At 44.6% G+C, this 24,290-nt stretch overlaps 1 protein-coding gene across 3 annotated transcripts in view; it reads right to left on the bottom strand.

The window, feature by feature from the left end:
* Window positions 1-24,290, bottom strand: part of pde4ba (phosphodiesterase 4B, cAMP-specific a) — a 133,020-nt gene that overhangs the window by 42,148 nt on the left and 66,582 nt on the right. For 2 of the 3 annotated variants that reach the window (XM_079739509.1, XM_079739510.1), the window contains 3 exons: window positions 3,501-3,695; window positions 1,433-1,469; window positions 899-969 (listed from right to left, as the gene is read on the bottom strand). In XM_079739509.1, the coding sequence (XP_079595635.1) occupies window positions 899-969; window positions 1,433-1,469; window positions 3,501-3,695 (303 nt within the window). Of the gene's footprint in view, window positions 1-898; window positions 970-1,432; window positions 1,470-3,500; window positions 3,696-12,947; window positions 13,373-24,290 lie in introns of those variants that run through there. The other variant, XM_079739511.1, reaches the window with a different exon arrangement.

Here is a 24,290-nt window from a genome sequence, read left to right as displayed (position 1 = left end):
CACAAACACACACACGCAAATGCAGTTGCATCGGCAAGACATAACAGATATGGACACAACAAAACACACACACACACAGTAGTGGAGGAGGAAGGATGTTGTCCATCCATATTTCCTGCCCTTCCAGCCACAATGAGGTCACACTATCCCTCCTGCAGGGGCCTCAAAGGGCCCCGTTGCTGGGCTGCGATACGACTCTAGGAGCCTTCTGTTAAGGCATAATGCCAACCCGATCAAAAAGTTCACTAATGTCTACTTTAATGGTCAACTTCGATGTTAGCTCAAAAAAGGATTGGTGTTTTATGAAGCACCAACATCTACAGTCGTTTATCGTTTGGAAATAGAGCTACACAAAAGGATGCATGTATCCTAAATTTGCAATGCTCTATATATAAATGAATATGTTATACAATCAAGTCAAACCTTTCCACTCTGTCGCTCTGTCAACAACTCGCATCTATACAACCAAAAACAATGCTGCATTCTCCCAGCATCTAAAATATATAGTCAGACACTGCCCCCTTGTGTCAAAGATGTAGCACTTCATCGTGTCATTGAACCAACATGCCTCGGACAAATGAGTCATGAAATAACCATTCGTACGGTTTCCTTGTTTTACCCTTCTTCTAGGCTTTTATTAAGTGAACCATTTACACATCTATAACCGTATAAACTCTTAATCCAATAGATTTTTTATTCAATAGGCAGTCAGCCATCTGGCAGAGTTTCTGTATCCCAACCCCAGACAGCTGTGGTTAACTCTGAGCAGGAGTTTACCACAGCTAAACGGTGGTAAACTCTTGTAATGAGTTTACCACAGCTAACTCATGACAAGCTCCATATTGCAATGAAGATGTAACCACAAACAGACAAAGACATATATATTGGTACTGCTTACTTGTTTGAGGCACATTGTACATTGGTGAGCACTGTGAAGTTGTTCCGTACACTTCGGAGGCTGGCCAGGACCTAGAGGGCAGAGCAAAAACTATACCTGTTTAGTGATGTATTTTTTTATCCATTTTCTGCTGTATATTTTAAAATAATTGTATGAAAAGATTTTTCAATGAATTTCAATGAGCTGTATCAAACGGAATGGAATGTGTATAGTGTGTGTTAAAATAGATGAACATGCATAGTGTGTTACAAAATGTATTCAATGGATGAATGTGTACAGTGTATTACAATAGATGAATGTGTATAGCATGTTACAATATATGTTTAATAGATGAATGTGTATAGCATGTTGTAATAGATGAATGTGTATAGCATGTTACAAAAGATGAATGTGTATAGCGTGTTACAATGGATGTTCAGTAGATGGGTGTGTATAGTGTATTACAATACATGAACATGTATAGTCCATTACAATAGATGTTCAATAGATGAGTGTGTATAGTGTGTTTCAGGGCGTGGACAGGGAGATATTTACCTGAGCAAAAGGCGTGACGATCAGGTCGTCTCCGTGTCTGTTTGGACAAGCACAATAAACAGCGGAGCATGAGGGGTACAATATTAGTAGTACTCGCACAAGTAGTACAGCAAACACACGGCTGAGACACTGAGGCATACCGAGAACTGATACTGAGAACTTAGTGGCCGAGCAATCGACAGATCAAACCCATTCTGTGACATTGCTGGGAAGGCAACTTCCATTCAGTCCCATCAAGAATGTGTTTCAGTTACTGTGATATATAAGCTAACTGTAACCCTAACTACAGCAAGAGAGGGGGGGGGGAACTGGGAAAGATAGATAGAGAGAGAGAGACAGAGAGACAGAGAAATAGAGAGAGACAGAGAGACGGATAGAGAGAGAGAGAGACAGAGAGGGGGAGACATAGAGGGAGGGACAGAGAGGGAGAGAGACAGAAAAAGTACAAGGGATAAATACCAAAGGGCCACACTGTAGGGCCAGACCAGGTTTTGTTTTGTGCTTGTGTGTTTATTGCTGCCAACGTGGCTGAGGTCAGAAGAACAATGAGCAAGCAAAACTAATCGTTACCGAATGATACCCTTTCAAATTCAGTACATGTTTTCATGTAGTGTTTGTGTGTGGGTGTGTGTGTGTGTGTGCGTGTGTGCGTGCGTGTGTGTGTGGGTATGAGTGAGAGTGTGTGTGTGTGTGTGCAAGTCAGCTTTCTTCCACCTTGTAAGACAGAAGTTATCAAATCAGCAGACATTATTATTGACTTAAGTCTGACGAGCTTTGCTAATCAAAAGTACCTCAAACGGAGTCGATGACCTTCATTGTTTAGTTTGTATTTTACGTCAGTAGTAGAAACATAAACCGTTCTTTCTCCAGAAGGCGGAGAAAGATTTCAATGTCTACTTCCTTCCCTCTCTGAGGAACAACATTCTACATCACTGCTACCCTAACAACCACATGGCCAGCGGTTGTTCGACTTAAAACTACATGAGACTATAAAAAAGAACATCAAATAACAAAATGATTAAAAAAAGCTTTTAGCAGTTATGTCTTTTGTTCCGTTGATCCTATCAAAGGTGGAGCCCAAAGAAGGACAAAGTTCTGCTACTTCTGCCCAAATGTGGTTATGTATTGGGATGTGAACCGGGCTTATGTTATTAGTTTTTGTATAAGACATGATGGAACTAAACATTCCCGAGAAGCCTCTCAGAAATAGATTGGATTGACTCTTGAGGATTGAGTGGATTAAGTTCCATCCCTGAGGAGAGGTTCAGATGTTTTCATACGTCACCCTGAACGAGACATGTCCAGGGTGTAGTGTACAAATTAAACCGTATCAGAGCCTCTGTATACATTGTACTTTTTTTTTGTAATTTATGTAATCACATTTATTTAGTACACTTATTAAGTGTACACTACTTACGATATGTGTGTGTTTGTGTGTGTGTGGATTTATATGCGTGCACGAGTGTGTTTGTATTCATGTGCTGCAAGTGTGTTTGTCTGAACTGCATGAGTTTGTGCGCAAGTGTGTTTGTCTGTACTGCATGTGTGTGTGCACAAGTGTGCTGGTATGTACTCTGTGTGTGTGTGTGTGTGTGTGTGTGTGTGTGTGTGTGTGTGCAAGTGTTTTTGTGGCTGTATGTATGCATGTAAGTAAGTAAAATGTATTTATAAGGCACATTTAAAAACAGTTTTCACTGGCCAACGTGCTGTACATGGTGCAAACAAAGGCATATTAAAGAGCACAGACCACTTTATATACCTAACGTATATGCAAACATTAAAGTTGATTTAAAATAAGGACAGTACATGAAAAACATAAAAATAACAACCTATCATGAAAGGAGAGGAAAGGCCAGGGAGAAGAGGTGTGTTTTGAGCCTAGATTTAAAAATGGGGACGGAAAGAGTGACTCTGATTGAATAAATGAACGAATGAATATGCATGTGTTAATGTGTGTGTGTGTGTGTGTGTGTGTGTGTGTGTGTGTGTGTGTGTGTGTGTGTGTGTGTGTGTGTGTGTGTGCGTGTGTGCGTACGACGCGTGTGTGTATGTGCACATGTGTGCCTACATCTCCGAGGCGATGGAGGAGTTGCGGGACATGGACTTGGGCGACAGGTCATAGTCGCTGTCGGAGCGGTACAGGAAGGACTCCCTCCGCTGGCTGTGTCCGGGGAAGTTGGTGTGGAGAACCAGCCCGGAGCCCGGGGACACCTGGGCATCCAGCGGGCTGCAGCCCACAGACGGGCCATTCTCCACGTCGAAGCTGTGCCGGAACACAGAGGGGCACAGTGTTAGGTCGCTCAGCACTGCAGGCACGTTCGTCCAGAGCAGCTCTCGTTGATTTCAGACACAGGCCATTAAAAGTTGCTGCAGGTGACCTTTAAGAGCTATAATAAGAGTGCAATTTGTGAGGAATGCCGGAGCCATCCCTCAGCTTTTAGGAAGTAAATAGCACTGTGTGAATAATGGTTTTGAGTCGACTAGGATCCTTGAGAACGTTATATTTTAGACTGGTTCCGGCTAATTTCTTACCATCAGAGCATCGCTTCCCTTATATTGTCAGGGAAAATACATGTTTCCTGTCAATCAGAGGTGATTCAAATACAACCCATTTGCGGAGAAACACAGAGAAGAGATAAAATAGAGAAGGAGCAAAGAGTGAGGCACTTTCTTTTGCATGATTACATTTTCTCTCTTCTGCTCCCTCTCTCTTCACAATACGCCAACCTTATTTACACGTATGTCAATGAAATCAGTGATCAAACCCAGTAACCTTTTTCGGCTTGGGGGGTTTGAACCCTCCCAACATCCTGCCCTATCTATTCTGTCATTCAGCGCATGTTTCGAATGCTGTGCCGCGTAGATTCTAAGCAAACGTCTTCCTAACACCCAAAAGACAGACGCTTTTTAATTGTGTGCAATTAAAACTTTGGACACAACAGCTCTCTCGCTTGAGATGACACGGCCAGCGAGGGCAGGCTGACACTTTGCAGCGACTCGCTCTGTGATGAAAACATCCTCCGAGATGAAGAAACAGAAATGGGGAAGGGAAGAGGCGAGGGAAGAGGCGAGGGAAGACGATACGATAGCACAGGCCACGCATAAGGCCATCAATTATGTTCAACAACAACTCTGCGTGTCAGGAGGATAACGTTTGAACCCCGCTTCAGTGTGTCGCGACCGCTGGTTCGATTCCTCAGCCCCTCCTGGCAAGAGGGGAGACAGCTAATGGATACTGGGCTGAGGTTGTGATCGTGTGAGGTTAACAACCCCGCCCCCCCCCCCCCCCCCCCCCCCCCCCCCCGACCAGGCTGGATGACGTGTGCTGTGCTGGGAGCGGATGCATGTGAGGCCAGGAGAGACCGTGAAGGGTTTTTGTGATGTAGCTACCAGAGCGATACACACCATTGGTTTAGCATAAAGGGGAACTGAGAGTGGTTGTTTTTTAAAACACTTAAAAAATTCGGCCATTTGATTTCAGATTAATAATTCATAATCATCACATCAAAATCCAAATAATTATCATAATCAGCATGTGTGTTACTTATATGAGAAACAAGGTGATATCAAGGAATGGATGACCCGAATCATCACACACACGGATTTAAGGGAAGACATTTTTGAAAGAGAGAAAAAAGAGATCTCTCTCAAAGTCATGCAACAAGGAATCCACACACATGCACACAAACCCACACAATCGTTTGTGGTTTACTACACGTGGACTTTTAGCAGTGTGTACCGATTTGAGCGTCTTGTGTTTTTGCGTCTCTCTTGTTGTGTTCTTGTATGTGTGCGTGTCTCTGTGATACATTGCATGGTTAACTGCGTGTACGGTCCTGGGGTCATTCCACTAATAGTTCTCTGTGGGTTGCGATCACGTGCTCCACGTGCCTCGCCGGCCTCTATCTCTGCAGCCCAGGCAGATGGGACCTCTCTAGACACTGTCTCTCCCCTCACCTCAGACCGTCAGCATTACAGCCCTAGAGGACATCCCAATTACTGTCAAAAGGTGCCTAAAGCAACTCTTTCAAGGAAAAGACTCATAGCGCATGAATAATCCTCAAATCAGGACCTTAACATGAAGAGCTTAACTTATCTACCAAAAGTGTGCTTGTGTGTGTCAGACATACTAGGGAGTGGAAAGAAGCGAGAGGAAGAACCATGAACAAATCATGCAGCTAACTGACCCGGATGAATGCCTATCCTGGTAATTGTGCACCGTATGGCATAGCGGTGTGTGTGTGTGTGTCCACAGTGGTGCGAATCTAGTAGTAATCCAACAGCGTTGCATAAGGATCTGGGGATACAGTGGGCATCAGCTCTGCAGGCCATGTCACGGTTAGCACAGACCGGCCCGCCAGATGCAGCAGAACCGGAATGAGGGCAGTGGTCTTTTTTTAACAATGGCCTTTCCTTCTCTAAGGAAGGGCTGCTCATGCATTGCTGTACAAAACAAAACAAAGTTATGGAAATTCGCCCCCAACTCATCAAACTTTATAGGGCTTAACACACAAAACCCTCTTCCTCGAACACGAAGCCAAAGTAGAAACCCATGCTGCATATTTATTATGAACACTCGGCTCCTCCGCCAGAAATTGGACCAAAACCCACCGTAGGCCCCCCTTAAGGTTGGGCAGCAATACTGGGTTCAAGGGATCTTATGTCTCCCTCGTGACTTGGATGATGGTTGCCCTTTTTCTGGGCCAGCGGGTCCCCCCCTCCCCCCCTCCAAAAGCCTCACAGTACTTACCAACCCACCCAGAAAAAAGGGCCCATACAAGGAGCGACAGTAAGGAACCGCATAAGGTATAAATATAAGTAAGGAGAGTAAGTATAAAATGACAAGTACTGCTGAGCATGGCCGCAGAACAGTGGACTTCTGCAATTATAACCCGTCCATTTGAAATAACACAAGAGGCCATAAGAGTTCAACCCCGTCAAACGTCCACAGTCGAAAAAGCCTGGGTTGCACTTGCTGTTTCAATGCGACTTTTGTTATCAGATTTGCAAGGTCGGAACACAGGGCTAAAGTCTGCACTTGACACTTGACAGGGAACTCTGTGGCCGCGTCTGTGTTACGGATGCCACTTCCCCGCAAAAAAATACTTCCTGGTAAAATAAATCCACTGAGTGAAAGAGAAGCCCTTATGTTGTTCTTGCTGTTCAGAATGCTATTCAATAGTCTAAAGTCTTCACAATTGCGCAGTCATGCACTTTGCAAAATAGGTTTGTTTGCAACGTTTAGTGACTTGCATAAAGGCTTGCGAGTTCCTAATGTGATTTGACAAGATTTAAAAAAAGAACCGTCCCCCATCAAAACGGAAAGTCAAATGCAGAAAAGTGCTGCCGTGGTTGGTGGATTAAATAAATCTCAATATGTGGCTTATGCAGTTCAAATGTTGTATTTTTTAAGATATTGGACATTCAACAGATATTCAAAGTCTAAATGAGCTACGTGACATGGGTTACTAAAGACATGATCCCCTGAGTCCCAGTGTGTCTGGTGGTTTATCTCTGAGGAAACGGAGGGGATCCTGAAGGGCTCTGTGAAGGCCTGGGGCCTGGTTCTAACGACGTAGCCAGTAGTCTGCCTACATTGAGCTTATCACTGTCCACACACACATGCAGTCTGATCACAGTGCATGCCTGACCACCTCGGGATGTGGTCTACTCTAGCCCATAGGAATCCAATGTGAGAGAATTCAGATCTGGGACTGTCCAGACCTGACAGTTAAAGCGTTGCGGTGTGATCGAATGATAAAAGTTGCATTGAAACTTGCATTGAAAAGACATATATAACAGATTAAAGCTGTTGAAAAGGAGCATTTTAGGTTTGGCGAGACCCCTAGTAGAACCAAAGTGCACCACCCTCCCATACACACCACCACGCCTGCAGTGGGAACGATGGTTCAGGTCAAAGTCACTGTAAAGTATTGAGAACAGGAAGTGACATAACGGGAAGTCTGTATCCACACTATGCTCCTCCTCCTCCAGCAGAGAGAGGAGCCCTGCTTCCAGATGAGCGAGAGGATGAGAGCGCAACGTTAATCCAGCAGTGGTCAAATCCTCCATAGCAGGATTTGGCCAGTATGAAACACGCTGATGGCATGACATGTTTACTGGGACAGGCAGGAATTTGACAACGTGCAAACGTGAGTTACAAGGGAGACTATAGTACGGCACGCTCTCCTGATTGGTCTGCCAAGGGCGGGGCTAAATGAGACTCGGACTAAGGTTACGTCACACACACACATGCACGCACGCACGCACGCACACACGCTCAAAGCGAAAGAAAGGCCAGAAAGAGAACCTTGGGATAGAGACAGAGAGAGGAGGGAGAAAGAGAGAGTAAGGGAGAGATAGAGAGAGAGAGGTGACAGTGATCACTTGGTGTAACAAGCGAGACACATGACGGATCCCATTTATTTATTTATTTATTTTTTAACCTTTATTTATCCAGGTGAGTCCGATTTTTCAAGGGAGCCCTGACATATAGACATATAGATATTAGGGATGTGTATAACTCAAAATTTTCATGGTCGAATAATCAGTGGGTGGTAAGAACGAATAATCAATTATTAGATGTGTGCCGAAATTCACAAAGGCAGCAATGGATCATCGGCAAGAAATCACTTAATATCTTAAACGCAAAAAAACAAGTAGTTCCAGTCAAATTGTCGGTTGTGAAAAATGCATTAAACTGTAATCAGACAACGCGGTTATATGCTATAGACCCGCCTAGAGTTTCTGGAAGGCTGGGACGAATTTCGAATTCTAAATATGTACAATGCATAACGTTAGCTCTCTGGTTTATAGCTGAGTGGAGTAGAATACCTCACGTTGCCAAGTCATAGCTAAGGTCCATCCTATTTACTGGAGGAGTGAACAACGTTTCCGTTGCATAAAAACCTTACGGGAAGGTAATGATTGTTCCAGGTATTAATCAAACCCTCAGGCGTTACCAGGGAAACAATGTTATGGCTTGTGAAAATGTTTAGATTTGAATGGGAAAAAAATGTTAACGGTCCAAATGGAAAAATCGATTTTGACCCTCTGGAACGAATAATCGAATAATCAAATATTCTGACCCATTCCAAATAGATATTGCACAAAAAAAAGGGGAGCACGTAGACATTACACCAAAATACGACAAAATTCTGTGGAATCCCCCTGTGGCTCAGATCTGTGTACAGCCACAGCTCTTTAAGAGGACACTTCCACAGAAGTGACACCCGTATCCCCCCACTGGAACAATGGCATCGTTCCTTTCCTTCCAGCTGCGGCAACAAACAGTCGTCACCGTCGCTACCAACCAGCACAGCCCTTTGACACTTTCCCTCATGGATTGATGCTCAAGCAGGTCCCCGTCCTGTCTGTCGCCATGGATATGCGTCCTGTTTGGATTGTTCTGCTCTGACTCAGCAAGATGGGAAGTAGAGTAAACATTGATGAGTTTATGTTCTTAAGAAATGAAATATATCAAGGCGTGTGTTAGAAATGTGGCCACACAGGTGCGTTAATGTCTGCTCTTAAACGGCAGAGCTCAGAGTTTCCGTCATAGTGAAACAAACTGCGTCTAACTGCTTATAATTGTGGAGTTTTGCTGGTATTGAGTTGCTGGGTGTTTAATTGTTCCTGTTTGTGAAATCTGGCATAACCAATGTAGCTTGACACATTTTGTAGCCCTTTAGACTAACAAAAACAATGTGAAAGTATGAAATATGGTTGTCTTTACTTTGATAACCCTTAAGGATTAGCACTTTAATGTGGGAGCACAGTAACGTCATGATGACACACATATTGATAGACTGCATTGGAAGGGGTTTAGGGGACAGGATTAGCCAAAATGACTACAGGAATGTGTAAGAAGCAGAGAGAGCAGATTATAGCTACTGATACGGTTTATAACCATAACACATTCGTGCAGCAATAATGTAAACACATTGAGACACTAGCCAAATTCGGAAGCCAGACGTTTTCGGAAAATATGGGGTAAGATGGGTTTGTTTAGTGTGTGTATAGTATGTGTCTGTATGTGTGTGTGTGTGGTGTGTGTGTGTGTGTGTGTGTGTGTGTGTGTGTGTGTGTGTGTGTGTGTGTGTGTGTGTGTGTGTGTGTGTGTGTAGTGTGTGTGTGTGTGTGCCTTTAGTTGGATGACTGTCTTCCTGTTGGTCTTTGAATGAGAATAAACTGCGTCGTAAACTGCGAGTGTCTGTCTGGCAGCATAAACCCGGGTTCCATGGTTACCTCTCCTGTTTATCCTTAGCCTGCGTGTTTAACAGAATTTCCCTTATTCACCAGCGTTCCATTATTCTTGCAATGTTAACAATCTTGAACGCTAAATAAAAAAGAGGCCAAACCCAATCACCACAACTGGTCCTGTACTAGAACTGGTCTAGTACTATAACTGGTCTAGTACAAGAACTAGCCTAATACTTCAACTGGCCCAGTACTAGAACTAGTCTAGTACACAACTAGCCTCATAATTTAACAAGTACAGTAATAACAACCAAATCTACTAAACCAAGGTCAAACCAAGTATAATAGCCAATTAAACTGACATTTTGATGATTAGAAAGCTGTCGATTAAATACCCTTAAAAGAACTGCACTGCGCCATTTCCATCATGATATTGCAGGTAAATAGCTCAGTGAGACCTATATTCAAACAGCCCCTGGGAACTCTCGTTTTACACCTTAAATAGGTCAGATCTCAAGTCAAAAAGCAACAAAACCAACAAAAAACACGGAATTTGCAGCATAGCAGAATATGGAATATGGTAAAATCAGGGCTCTATGATCTCTGCAGCCACGGTGACTATTCATAGAAAATAGGGCAGTAAATGCAATCAGGACTTGTCCCAAGTCATTCACTCCTGCATATTTAGGTACAAGCCCACCTAGCAGATGATTTAATAAAGGATTGTTTACGGTGGGAAGACAAGAAACCCACATTGAATAAAGGGATGGCAGACATTGGACAACGATGATGTGAAGAAGACACAGACAGACAGAAATGGATGAAGATGGTGGGAAAGAGAGAGAGATGGGGGGACTGAGAGAGGGAGAGAGATGAAGAGAGAGGGAGGAGAGAGCAAGTGAGGGAGGGAGAACAAGAGAGATGACGAGAGGAGAGGGAAAGAGGGGAAAGGGGAGAGGCAGAGAGGGAAAGTTAGAGAGAGAGTGAGAGAGAGAGAGAGAGAGAGAGAGAGAGAGAGAGAGACTCTGACAGTGACAGTTAACAGTACAAAAAGCATGCCATGTGCTCGTAAATTACAGATATTTTCCATGTTATTTTCAGAGAGTACGTCACTGTACTTCCTCAGAGATAAAATAAATGGTGTGCATGAAAAAAATAATGAACATTATTTTATCAAAAAAATCATAAAATGTAATGTAATTTATAAGAAAATTACACTGATCTCTGTGGTAGTTATCCATGATGCATAACAAAAGTTGAACTGGTAATTAAGACTCCATCATTTTTACAAATGATCATTTCCCTTTCAAAAGCCTGTTCTATCACATCTACTTTCCCAGCAAGACTCTCTTCTTAGCTTACACACCCACAAGTGGCTACATCAATATGCCAACCCTTACAAATAAACTATCCCCTCCCACTCAAACCGCCAAAGCCTGATGTTGATGTACAGTACTTGAACTTCTTAGGATTGTACCCAAAGTTCAACAGAGCCCAGATCGGTGTAGTACAAATATTTGTTCTACGGGATCTGTAATGTTCTTTCACACGTCCATTATGCATGCCTTCATGTCACTCTGTCATTTTGTGTGTGTGTGTGTGGTTGTTTGTTTGTGTCTGTCTGTCAAATGACTCAAATCACCAGTTGTTTTCATATGATTCTGATTTCTTCCCACAAATACTATCAGATGCAGTATACCCCAGTGAAATGTCAGGTTAGATTGAGGGTGAGGTAGAGTGAGATAAAGGGTTGGGAAGGCGCCTGAGAAAGATTAATCACCTTAGTTGGACTAGCAAATTTACTAAAGAGTTGGTTTGTTAAGACATACTGTATATTCCAGGATAAAAACAATATAGGTGTATTTTCTTTGCCATATTCTTCTCCATTACATTCTTGTTATTTTGTTGTTCCCCCTACTTCTAGAACTTTCTTAACATGAAATCGTATCACACAACCCTGACACCACACGCAGCTTGATGCGTCTACAGCTGGGCTCAAGTACCCACATCCCTCTGGGCCAACCCCAACCATGTCTCTTACCCTGATTAAGATCTACTCTGACACTATTAAAACATGGGCGGGGAGGGGGGGGGGACGACAACACTACAAGGCATTTTCTATTTTAAGTTTGTGCTCACACTTTCCCTCTTTGCTACAGCTACACGCAAACAACGTCATGATTATGGCAAAATCAATTAAAATGATGATATTACGCAATATAGTAGTTCACAAAAACGGACAGTAGTACTAGGAGTACATACTTGCGTTTAGTGTATTGCCAGAATTTAAACAAGATATATAGGCCAGTATATGATCGTTAACATTTGAACATGAAACGAGACAACGAGCACAGCAACTGCTAGTGTTTAGCCGGTGGTTCACAGCTTGATCATCAGCTTGATGTAAAAATTGCACCGCTGCGAGTTAGGACGTGTTTTCCCGTTATGCTTTGTTATATCTGAGGTGTAAAAGTCGGTTACAACTGAAATATAGTTTAGTAAAAGATAGCTATAACCATGCCATTACATAAAGACAGAGTACAACACTTGATAGAGCGCCACTTCTTAGCCTTCAACTGGCAAGACGGCTGATATTTCTCTGCATCAAATTTAAGAGAAACTAAGCGGCACCAGAGGCTTGGAAAATGCCAAGCCCTTAATTGACATGACTCTTTTAGCCTAGTAGCTTTAGCTTAGCATCGCCAAGATGGAATCAACACACACCTAGATTAATAGCAACATATTTATTTTCTAGCCTTCCTGTGACCCACCGCCACACGCATTATGTGAAACTCCTCTTCAGCTTTTATCTATAGAAACACAATGACAAAGGACAACAGCAGATTAAGAGAGGGGATGACAATGGCAAGAGATCTTCCAATTACGGGAGGAAATGTCATCACAGATATGTCTGTGTGCATGGATGAGAACACACACACACACACACACACACACACACACACACACACACATACTGACATACACACACTTTTTTTTAAACCATGCGCGTTTTTATCTACAATTATTTAAAGATGGCTAGCAAGTATTTTAAATTATTATTATAGTATACAACTGTTCAGGAGATGACAGACAACATTGGCAGCCCCAAACACCCTTATTCAGTTCAGAAGTGAAACCATGTTGTATTTCTGAAAACATGAACATTTGCATATGTAAATACACGTCTACTTATGTGTGTGTGTGTGTGCGCGGGTGTGTGTGTGTGTGTGTGTATGTGTGTGTGTGTGTGTGTGTGTGTGTGTGCGTGTGTGTGTGTGTGTGTGTGTGTGTGTGTGCGTTGTCTCAGATAGCTGACCTGTGAACACGGCTGTGGTTGGAGGCGTGTAGTCGCCTGATGACCTCCTCACTGAAGTCAAAATGCACCCTGCTTCGGGCACAGGGTGACCGCCTGTACATCGCCCCAGCACACACATACACACACGCACCCGCCGCCACGCAAACACACATGCACACTCTGGGACGCACACTAAACCCATGCACACACCATCACGCACCCCACTGCTGCCACTGTCCAATAAGCACACATACACAAGCAATTATTTGAAAGAGAACCACACACACGCCATAAACAGCTAGAGAAGTGACAAAACTGCCAAACTAGGGAACTATGAACACAATAAGCCCTATGAAACACACTGACTAACAGGTCTACATATACACACGTCACACACAAAAAACAAATATGAAATGCAAACCGTGACAAAAGTGGCCACAGGCACCCACACACAAATCAAAACAAAACACACCTATGCAAACACACACACTGAAACCATTCAAAGCTCTCCCATGTAAACCAGGTCCTTAAAAATATCTAGCACATCATTCTTACCCACCAACTTGGTCCCCAACCAATGATGACAGCTTAGTCAGTCACTACCTCTGCCAAACACTCACATGCAGCCTTTACCTCTACGGCTCCAGTTCACAACCAAAAACTAAAAATAATGTCCAACATGGAAGCGGTTGGGGAAACAACCTAAACAGTCAATCAACCAGACAGACAGGAGCTTCAGAGGCAAAGATCCAAACTCTCAGGTGCACACGATGCATGTGAGGAAAATAAACAACTCTCATCCCCATGTTCACCCGCGCTAACTTGTCTCTGTCCAGTCTCTCTCTCTCTCTCTCTCTCTCTCATACGCACACACTCACGCTCGCTCTGTTCACTAAGCAATATTCTGTGGGTCGCTCGCAGGCTATACTTCCTCCCATAGAGAGCGTGTGTGTGTGTGTGTGTGTGTGTGTGTGTGTGTGTGTGTGTAGAGCTCTGTTCCCTCCCAAGCGAGTGAATGGACACATTCAAATCCTGGAGTGGATTCCCTGGAATTAACGATTCAGTCCTCTTAATTCATTAATTATTGTTCCATGTTAACTGGAAGATGCTCTGTTTACTTGATCTTGTACTAAATCAATTGATCTATTAAAAAAAACAAATACATAAAACAACATGAACCACAATTGTATCAGTCCATTTCATCCTCTGGTGTATCCATGAGTATGGCCAGATCGCCCCCATGGTGTTCAGGTAACTCAGCCAGCTGGCGGTGGCCTTGCGGCCAGGCCAGCCTAGAGAGAGGGAGAGAGAGAGGTGGCATCTGGCACTCACGAGTGCTAGGGAGAGGGAGGGTGCTGGTGGCATCATGCCAAGGGGAGGCATTGAGGTACGGAGTCCACGGTGGTACAGCATGAGACCGTACGACCCTAAGAGATTTGGGGTTGGTGGTCATCGACATGAAGCATGAAAAGGCGTCCGGTCCGGTCCTTAGATCCGCTCAAGAGGATCGTGAGATGTTGTAGATAGACCCACGTGAGGAAAACGGGAATCTGTTTGTTTCTTTTTGTTTTCTTTTAAACCACAGCCCATGTTGTTTAGGGGGTAGGATCTAGCATTGTGTCTCTGGTATTTCATCCCCAATTAGGCAGGAGTGCAACAAGGACAGGAAACATATACATGATAGTAGCCTGAGATTAGGCTCAATAGCTAATGTCATTAAACAAAGCCAGTGGCTACCTGTAAATTCAAGCATTCAGCAGGTGGGAAGCCAACCACATATGAAAAGAATCAAATCTATCACAAATGACATAATGCATCGGAAGTAGTGAATCTTTTAATTTGTGACTTTTTGCCCTTCTTACTACAGGGCAGCTTATCGTTATTCCCTTTCTGCATCACTCCCCACAGAGTGACCAAACATAAACAACAAACAACCAATCACAGGGGTTGTAGAGCTGCGTGAGGCCACGCCCCTCGCTGTTTGTAATCCTTCCCTGACAGCCTTCAGCCGGGCGGTGTAATTGGTTGGCTTAGCGCACGTTGAGGCCCCGCCCCCCGGGTGTGTTCCCAGGCCTGCTGGGCCCTGGTATGTTTCAGTGGGCTATTCATCCATGAGTGAGTTGCCCCGATGACCCGACCAGACAGACAGACAGACAGACAGGCAGGTCGCCACCCTGCCCCCCGGCTCCCATGGTGCAGACAGGTCTCCACTAGCCCCGGTCGTCTCAAACTCTGACGCGTTGGAAATTAATCACGCAGCTACCTCGTAAAGAAAAAAAAGCTAAGCCCACGTTATTAACACCCACACTCTTGTTGGGGTGATTTATGAGTGTTTAGAATTCAGAATAGTGTTTGTGTCTTTTCCTCAACCTTGCCCAGTCTCGCAAACAAACTCCAGTCTTGCATCTATTGCCCGTTCCCATTTCATTCATGGTTTCTCCCCCCCCGGCATGATGAGGTCAGTGTGCTGTTGTGTGTCATTCCCAGGAGCGTGATTCACACGTGAGAAGCGAGGCGTCTGCCCCTCTTTCTGGGAAGCGAGGAACGAGCCGAGGGAGTCGTGTCACGAGGTCAGTGGGAACAGGGATTAAAAGCCTTGCACAATGGCAGAAAGAGAATTAATAAGATCCTTTTTTGTCATTAACGCAACACTTTGGCGACGGATGGAAAAGCAGAGAGTGGATGAGTGTGCGTGTCAGTGCCAGACACGCACATCCGTTCTGTAACAATGGTGGTTAAGTGGAATCCCACTATTCCACGTTAAAGTTGTGACTAGACCATGCATACCTGATTAGAATAGGAAAATTAATTAGCACAGGATATATTCAGACTCTAACAGGCACACAGCATTGTGCGATAGCTAAACAGTAATTTATGTGGGACAAAAAGATGAATGTATGAGCAGAGGAACTTCCGCATACGAGTTTCAAAATCGAAAGTGCAAGGGTGATGTCAAAACCCATTTCACCCTCGCTTGAACAGTGGTCCTCAAACTCTATATACCGCATACCACCTAAGAATATATTTGTCTCCCCAAGCACCACCATTATGACGTTAAAAAATATATCAAAATACAGTAATGTAGGCCTGTGGGCCTATTCAACTACGCACAGTTCACGCAGGAGGCAAATGTATTCCTTTAACTTATTTTAAACCCCATGGTTAATGTATTTCCATTCGTACTAGTATTTTGTTTTTAAATACATTTTATAACTTTTTTTTGGAGATACGTGTTGACCAACCCTTTGTGTGACCCAAATGGAACCGTTTTCATTATTTGGGGTTTTACTTACCATTTAAACACACTTTAAAGTCATATGTGGTTAACCAGCATTGGAAGATTTAGTATTGCTGTCCTCATTATGTCTCCTATCTGCTGGCCTATAAACCATATCAGTAGTTTCATTTGTACGATTGCTTTAACTAAACAAGCAATTGTTAATTAGTAAAGCAATTCTTCATTAAGAAGTTGAATATTGGTCGTCAACAATAATTCATACATCTTGTATGAAACACACATATACTCTCTTAAGAGCAGCTTATTTAAGGGTAGTAAGCAACGGTCTGAGTATCTGTGCAATACTTCATTTAAACACACGAGGGCGCCACATCTACACTATAGAAACAAGTCATCTCCAGTACTTCTTGTGTGTACATCTCTGACAAGTCCACCAGGGGGCAACGTTTCCCCGCAAGACGTTCTCCTCACTTGTGGAGGGCAAAACCATGAATAAGTCAAGGTCATTCTTTAGTCTGGGTTTTAAGTTTAGCTCACCATCAACGTTGTGAATCTATTTGGTATACTAACAGAGCATTCTGTGACACTCAACATGGCAAATGAATGATGCCACAACAACATGGTAATCTGATTAGAGATCCATATCTCTGGTCTGAGCTCTGTCGGCTGATTTTAATGCATGGGGATTAATGCCGATTTACTTCTGATTTGAATGTTATTTAGCTACGTATTATCATCATCATTCTTCTCTCCGCTTGCATCTATTAATACTGCAATAATTCAGCTATATTAAGAGACACACTTTGGAAGCACATACTACACAGACGATAGCAGAAAATGAGACGAGGCCATGGGCAAAAAAAAACTTCACATAAACGTTGCATCAGCCGACGTGTGTGCACATCAAACAACGCCCAGAAGATACAGACCTCATCCAAAGAGGGCACACCGACGAGACTGACAGATAAGAAGTTAAACCTGGCTTAGTTTCTGCTGGGGGAAGGCGGACAGGAGGGCTGAGGACCAGTACAGTACATACCCACCTAATCCCTCTGATTTATAGGGGATGGCAGCCTCCTTGCTCTCCCCACCCAGCTCCTGACAGCTCCATCGGCTAGAGCAACATGCTGTACACTAGCATGCAGAAAAGTAGTGGATTCATTCAGACAATGAGTTGCAAAGAAACCACTTTGTATTTGTGTCTGTCAGGGCTGGATGTCTATGTTTTATTTTTATTGTAGAGTAAGCCAGGAAGGTATGAGAGAGAGAGGGGAAGACATTCAGATAAGGACCACGGGAATCGAAGCCCGGTCTCTATGCACTCTACCCGGTGAACCGCCGGGTTCCCACTGGATGTCTGTGTTTAACAGGATGTTGTGGATGGTTTATACTGGAGAAGGAAAAAAGACTAATCGACTAAATACTGGGAGAGGAAAAGTAAAGGGAAAATGGAGAAAAGCCATTCCATTGGGAGAATAATTTGTGGTAAAGGAGAAGAGAAAGGATGAGAGTGCAAACTGTGGTGAAGGTCAGGAGAGGTTACGGAGATGAAGGCATTTCCTATCTTTACTTAACTCACTGAAGCACTTTGACCAAGGAAGATGTATCAACTGCAACAGGCCCTGCCCCCATCTGCATGCTAACATTAGAGCTCTTATATAATGTGAACAATACAATGAAACAGGCCGATCAGAGATGCCATTTGGATTATTTTGGTCTTGAATCTCGTCGTGTCATCTCATTTTCTTCATCATTTAATGAATGTTTTCCTACACATCGCTGTCTTTTACAACTCAGAGATATGAGCCACATTAGATTGCATTTCAACCCTGGTTGGTACATTTTTAAATCATAGATTACGTGTGGACATGTTATAATGAATTCTTTTTTTAACGAATTCCATGAAAAGGACTTGTTAGAAATTCCAGGGGGATCATTCCTTGCTCACTTTCCAGGTGGCAGGTTTGAGTCCATTACCTCATTTAAGTCACATTTAATCTACCTGTAGCCTTTGTGCTCCTCTCTGCATTCCACAGGCCCAAAGTACAATTACCCTTCCAGTGACCTCCAAGAAATCAAAGAGAGGGATAGAGAGGGGGCGGAGGGGGAAGAGAGAGAAAGGAAAAGAGAGAGGAAGAAGAAGCGAGAAAGGGGGGAGGAAGGGTGGGGAGAGAGAGAGAAAGATGAAAGAGGAGAGAGAGAGAGGGTGGGAGAGTGCGTGAAAGCAAGAGAGCGTGAGAGCGAGCGAGAGCAAGAGCGAGAGAGCGCGTGAGGGAGAGCAAGAGAGAGAGAGGAAGTGAGAGGCGGTTGGGGAACAACTATGGCACTTGTCTGACAAATCCATTTACCAACCAGTGCCCTTGAAAATGTCCCCTAGAAACCAGCTTCGGCTGAGATGAACGACGGGCGGCCATTGTTCGTAGCGCCATGGGAGAGGGGCGGGGGGGGGTCTTTCATGTCTGTCTCCGTCTTCCTGTCTGGTCGGCGACCTAGCCTTGGCAACAGTGGTGTGACATCAGCAGCAACCAGGCCATGAAGTGACCGCGAAGTGCTGCCTGGGCAAGCGTGATGTGCGTGGATGCGTGAATGCTGGCGCCCGACGAACAACGTCTCTGTGCGCATGTGTGTGTGTGTGTGTGTGTGTGGGTGCACGTGTGTGTGGGTGTCGACTGCTCTCCCAGGTCTCTCTGGAGATGGTGATGTCACCGCCCCTCTCTAGGTGGTGGGGTAGCTTGTATGTTGTACTCGGTGACATGGGAAAGTGGTGTGTTTTTCTCTGCATGTGTGAAAACACAACGCTGGAGTGAGGATTTGTGTGTGAATGCGTGTCTGATGATACAGTGTGAGTGTGAGGGTTGGACGTTTCCCTACTTGGGTTACCACTGGCTCACTCTTTCGGGGTTGCGGGGAGGGGCATACCACATTCATTTACACACACACACACACACACACACACACACACACACACACACACACACACACACACACACACACACACACAGTCAGGCACACACACACGCACACAGTTTGACACACACACACCAGGACCAACATCTGTGTCAGAAGGAGGCAGAGACCCTCTTGACAGGCCGACCACGGCAGCGCGTCACTCTGGGCTCCTCCGCGCCCCCCCCTCTAGCTCGGGGACAGATGCGGCTCCGACCCCCGGAGACACAAGGGGGAGGGGGTTTCAGAAGGGAGACGCCATTATGAAGAAGGACTGAAGACTGGGGGGGGGAGAAGAATGTGGAGAAGAGGGATGGGGAGGGAGGGAGGGAGGGCGGGAGGGAAGAATGGACGGTTGGGAACACTGTAGGTCGGGGAGAGCGAGATAACAGGACCCTAATCTTTCTGTAGTGGCTTTTGGCAGACTGAGAGAGAGGGAGAGAGAGAGAGAGAGAGAGAGAGAGAGAATGAGAGAGAGAGAGAGAGAGAGAGAAACTGACCAAACCGACTCATTTTTCGAATTTCAATTTCAAAGGGCTCTGCTCCACATTTGTATTGCTTGAACAGTCATGAAAGACAACACTAACAATGGCAAAGGCATGAATCATGAAGGCAATAATCAAACAAAGGGCTATCATACAAGTGAATTATCATAATCAAACAAACCCACGTACTTCAGACTTCAACACATTCAAATACCTATTTTACATATTGAAATAGGGACAACTGATAAAAGAACACAAAAACATTGACATGTTATGGGTGTTTCCTGGTTGTATTTCCCTCCTTTCAATTGTATGATAACTAATGAATAATTCAGCCCGACATGCATTGTTGCATACTTCCTCTGAACTCTCTATGAACTCAGAGGATGTCTCTCTGTTTCTCTCTGTCTCTCTGTGTGTATGTCTGTAATTCAAGTCTCTGTGTTTCCCTCCTTAAAACAGGAGACGAGGTCGTTGAGTGATGGGTGAGTCGAGCACAGCTGATCCCAGGGCAGAAGAGAGCCCAATATAGTGGCTAGGCCAGAAGCTAAGCACTGCTTGTGTGTTCCCAGAGGATCAGCAGGGAACAGACCCAGCACTAGCTCGTTATGCTAGGGCAAATACTAGCATTGAAGTGCTTACGCATTTCAAACCTAAAACAAATAGGTATGCGTGTATAATTCTTGTTTACTTAGGTAAACCGTGTCGGCATATATTTACCATTGCTCAAAGCTTCGGCAAGCGGGTTCAACCCAAAGTTATAATGTTAATAATGAGCCTCCACCTGTGTGTTAGTGCACGTGTATCTGTTTGTGCATGCGCTAGTGAGTGTGTAGAAGTGTGTTTGTGTTTGTGGATATGTGTGTGTGTTTGTGTGCGTGTTTGTGTGTGTGGATATGTATGTGTTTGTGTGTGTGGATATGTGTCTGTGGATAAACAGACAGTTGCTTCTAACATAAAGCCAAAAGAGGGTCTGCTTTACTTCCTTCCCAATGCCAAACTCAGTTATTTAGATTGACTACAGTATACCGAGGTACACTACAGGATGAACTATGCGTACACTGCAGAGGACATCCGGGACAGGCGTCACCCATGAATAAGCAGACACACACAACGTCACTCATCATGTTTGCATGGTGGCCGTGGGTGCGTCTGAAAGTGAGGGAGACACACACAGAGAAAACAGAGATACAGAGAGACAGAATGAGAAAGATGGAGGAAGAAAGAGGGATAATATAGAGAAAAGCAGTGTCGGGGTTAGAGGTCCAAATCCTGACACGAGGACAAAGGAATCAGGTAACACGACCCACACACTGAACCCTTGTTAGTCACTCCTCCCCCACCCTCCTCACTGTTTCTCTCCCTCCCTCTCTATTTCTCGTTCTAGTAATCGTCCGTAACAATTTAATCAATGTAACTGAAAAGCTTCAGCAATAGCTAACCGAAAGTAATGCAACACGGTCAATGCCGTATGATAGGAACATAAAGAACCTAGCAAATCATTGCACTTGACAAGTGAGGGTTTTTTTGTGTGTGAATATGTCTGTGTGTTTGTCTTCAGCTTAAACGTTAAACGCAAAGTTGTAACACTTTGGAAATCCATCGGTCACAGGGTTTTTGTGTTGACACTGTGTTCACCGGCGTCATCATGAAAGTGTCTAGGGGGAAAGATTTGTAGGGTTAAGCCTACTGAGCTGGAGAACAAACCGTCTGTTGAGAAAAGTTTCAAACTAAGAAAACATGGAGAGAAAATGTAAACCATGACTCACTCATATCAAATACCCCCAAAAGTAAGATAAGAGGGGCTTGGTCAAAAAGCACAAACATACAGTATGTAATATACAGAGTATAGTGTAGAGAAGAGGGAATCTAGCGTGGCTGTGTTGCCGTCTGTTTTTTATTGACACTTATTGAAACTTTCAAACAAGCCTAAATATACCGAAGTAATAATTCCTGTTCCGAAATTGTCGGCAATCATCCTCCAGCAGTAGTTCTTCTTCTGTTCATTGAAAGGCCACCATGTGGTACGCAAACAATGGTAGGAAACACATGCATGTGGACAAACAACACACACACACACACACACCCGCAGCAGCGAGCGCACGCACGCACATGTCCGCACGCACGCGCACATCCGCACGCACGCACGCACGCACGCACGTACCAGACCCAGGAGTGGCGCCGGTAGCAGAAGGAGTTGAGAGGAGTCTCCAGACCAGCTGACCTCAGGCTCCTGGTTGTCTTGGTGACCCTCTGCATGAGGGAAGCGTTCCAACGCCTCAGACACCGACGCTGCCTCCTTCCAATTGGACTGACCGGTAACGACTCCGTGCCACGGAGGCCATTGCAGAGCTCACCCTTTGTAAACTACATTCTAATCCCGGGCAGCGGGACATGAGTGCATTCTATTGTTGTGCCCGCCGTGTCTCGTGACCGCATCAGTGGAATGGCCCGGCTACCTATTTCGGGCGCCAGGTCAACAGGCGAGGGGACTCGGTTTGGACAGGCGTAAACAAGTGTCCCTGCAGTAGACCCTGGAGACGGCAGAACGATCAGCCTCGGGCTAGGAGGAGATAACGGCCGCCGTTATCTCGATAAAAGGGAACTGGAAACGATGGCTCAGCTGAAGACAGGCTTCGACGCCACGCCACGCCGGGAGTGCTCCCAGATCCTTTTTCGGGGTGTTTCAAAACTAAAGTCAGTCAAGCCGGGGGTAAAGGGTTCATGATCCAAAGCACTGAGCTGCAGTACTGGAGTACGTGAGGGCTCCTCTTAATATATTCAGACAGGACCGCCGTGACTTTCTCCCCCCTGCGGTGATCTGATCCATACCAGTGTTTTCGGAAAGTGTCTCTGTGTTTGTTTTTTTACAGCTCCCTGTGCCACCCCCCCGCCTCTCCCCCTCTCTCCCGTCCCTCCCACCCTGCTGAAATTGACCTTGTTCCAGTCCCCGCTCTCCGCTTCAGTTCAGGTCGGCTGGGCTGGTTTCAGGTCACATTTCATGCCTGATCCTTGATCTCAACCCCCCCCCCACGGTCCAAATGCAGGGTGTCCTGATGTCCTGTGTGTGTGTGTGTGTGTGCGTGTGTGTGTGCTCCTGTGTGTGTCAGCATACTGGAGGTTTTCTTAGACAACATCAACCCACCCTCAACCATGTGTACTCAACCCACCAACTGTACAAAAATATATACAATACGTAGGCCGTTGTTCTGTGAGTTATGTGGAGGGATGGACGTCAACCGTTTCTCAACATTCCCACTGTGGCGGGCTGAACTCAGCCTGTTCACACACTCACATACGCCACTAACACTTTCTACATACCGAGGCACTCCGTCTCGGGTTCCCCCCTCCTCCTCTGGAGCTGGGCATACACCGTATATTTTCTTTGGGTAGGGAACACAAACATGTTAAACAAACCTGACACGGTGGTTGGCGATTCTTTGCTGAAGAGCGATTGTGCGGCTGATTCGTTTTTTTTGGGTGTGTGTTCACAATTTCTCAGAGAGGGCGAAAACAGAATGCATCATTAATTTTTTAAGCGGCCCCGAAACAGAATCACCTCTTCAACTGAACTACACTGCGTCGCCCCTGTTGTCATTTCAAAGCAACTGTTCCTTCTTTCCAAATTCCAAAAATATCCTAATTCTTTGCCGTTGTTGATTTTAGGTTGAGGATAGCATGAAAAACCTTTGTTAAAAAAGGAATGGTTTAGCGATGAGCGCTGGAATGTGTCAGGCCTCTACCGAAGGAATTGAATGTTAATCTAAGCCAACACAGTTATAAGCAGTCTTCTGTGGATTTAACCTTCTCCTGTTACCTCACCATTACCTACACACCACACCAGTGTTACAACAGCCTCCCACAGTGCAGACGGACTCTGCCCACAAAGACTTGCATTATCCAAGCATCCAGCACCCTGAAGCATTGCAACAAAACTCATCGTTGCTGTTTAACTGTTTATCTTCTACATAGTACTTCAATTTTTTTTTTTTACCTTTGTTTTCCTTGTTTTAGCTGTTCTATATGTACACACGCACACATGTCTCTCTGCTCCTTTTTCTTCATGGCGTGTTCCAACCATATCATTTAGAAGAAGATGAATGTCAACGATAAAGTTTTTACCACAAATGTGATAATGATTTGCCTGAAATAGGTTTCATTATTATAATAATAATAATGAAAATAATAATAATAATAATAACAAATGCTTAAATACACAAGAGCATTGCTTGTAGCCCTGTGCTATAAGGTCTGCTTGGCCCCAAGTATAATGGTTCAAAACATGAATCAACCATATTCAACACTGGACTGATACTTGACACAGTCACATCCCTCAACGATATATTAATGCATTCCTTGTCTCGGGATAATTCTTATAAAATGAAAAGCCAACATCCTTGTTGAGTGGAAGATGGAAGATATTGAGGCTGGGTGAAGATAGACTCATGCTAGGAGAAAGGTCCATCCCTCTCAGGACGGACAGCTGCTCAGCATCTGACTCACATTCCTAGTTTAAGCCAGCCAGCGTGCCCTTCAGCAAGAATACATGTGGAGAGAACACTTAGTGTGGGATGAAGCAGTTGCTTTAAGAGGTGCATTAGGACTGTTTGTCTCCATCAGCCATACAAACGGATTTAGCTACAATGTATATGTATCCATATATATATAAGGCAACTATATAATTTGGACACGCAC

The sequence above is a fragment of the Pollachius pollachius genome (genome assembly GCF_949987615.1).
Source record: "Pollachius pollachius genome assembly, chromosome: 7".
Taxonomy (NCBI): domain Eukaryota; kingdom Metazoa; phylum Chordata; class Actinopteri; order Gadiformes; family Gadidae; genus Pollachius; species Pollachius pollachius.
Note: the sequence above shows the minus strand (reverse complement) of the source record. Positions and strands in the feature narration are given on the sequence as shown.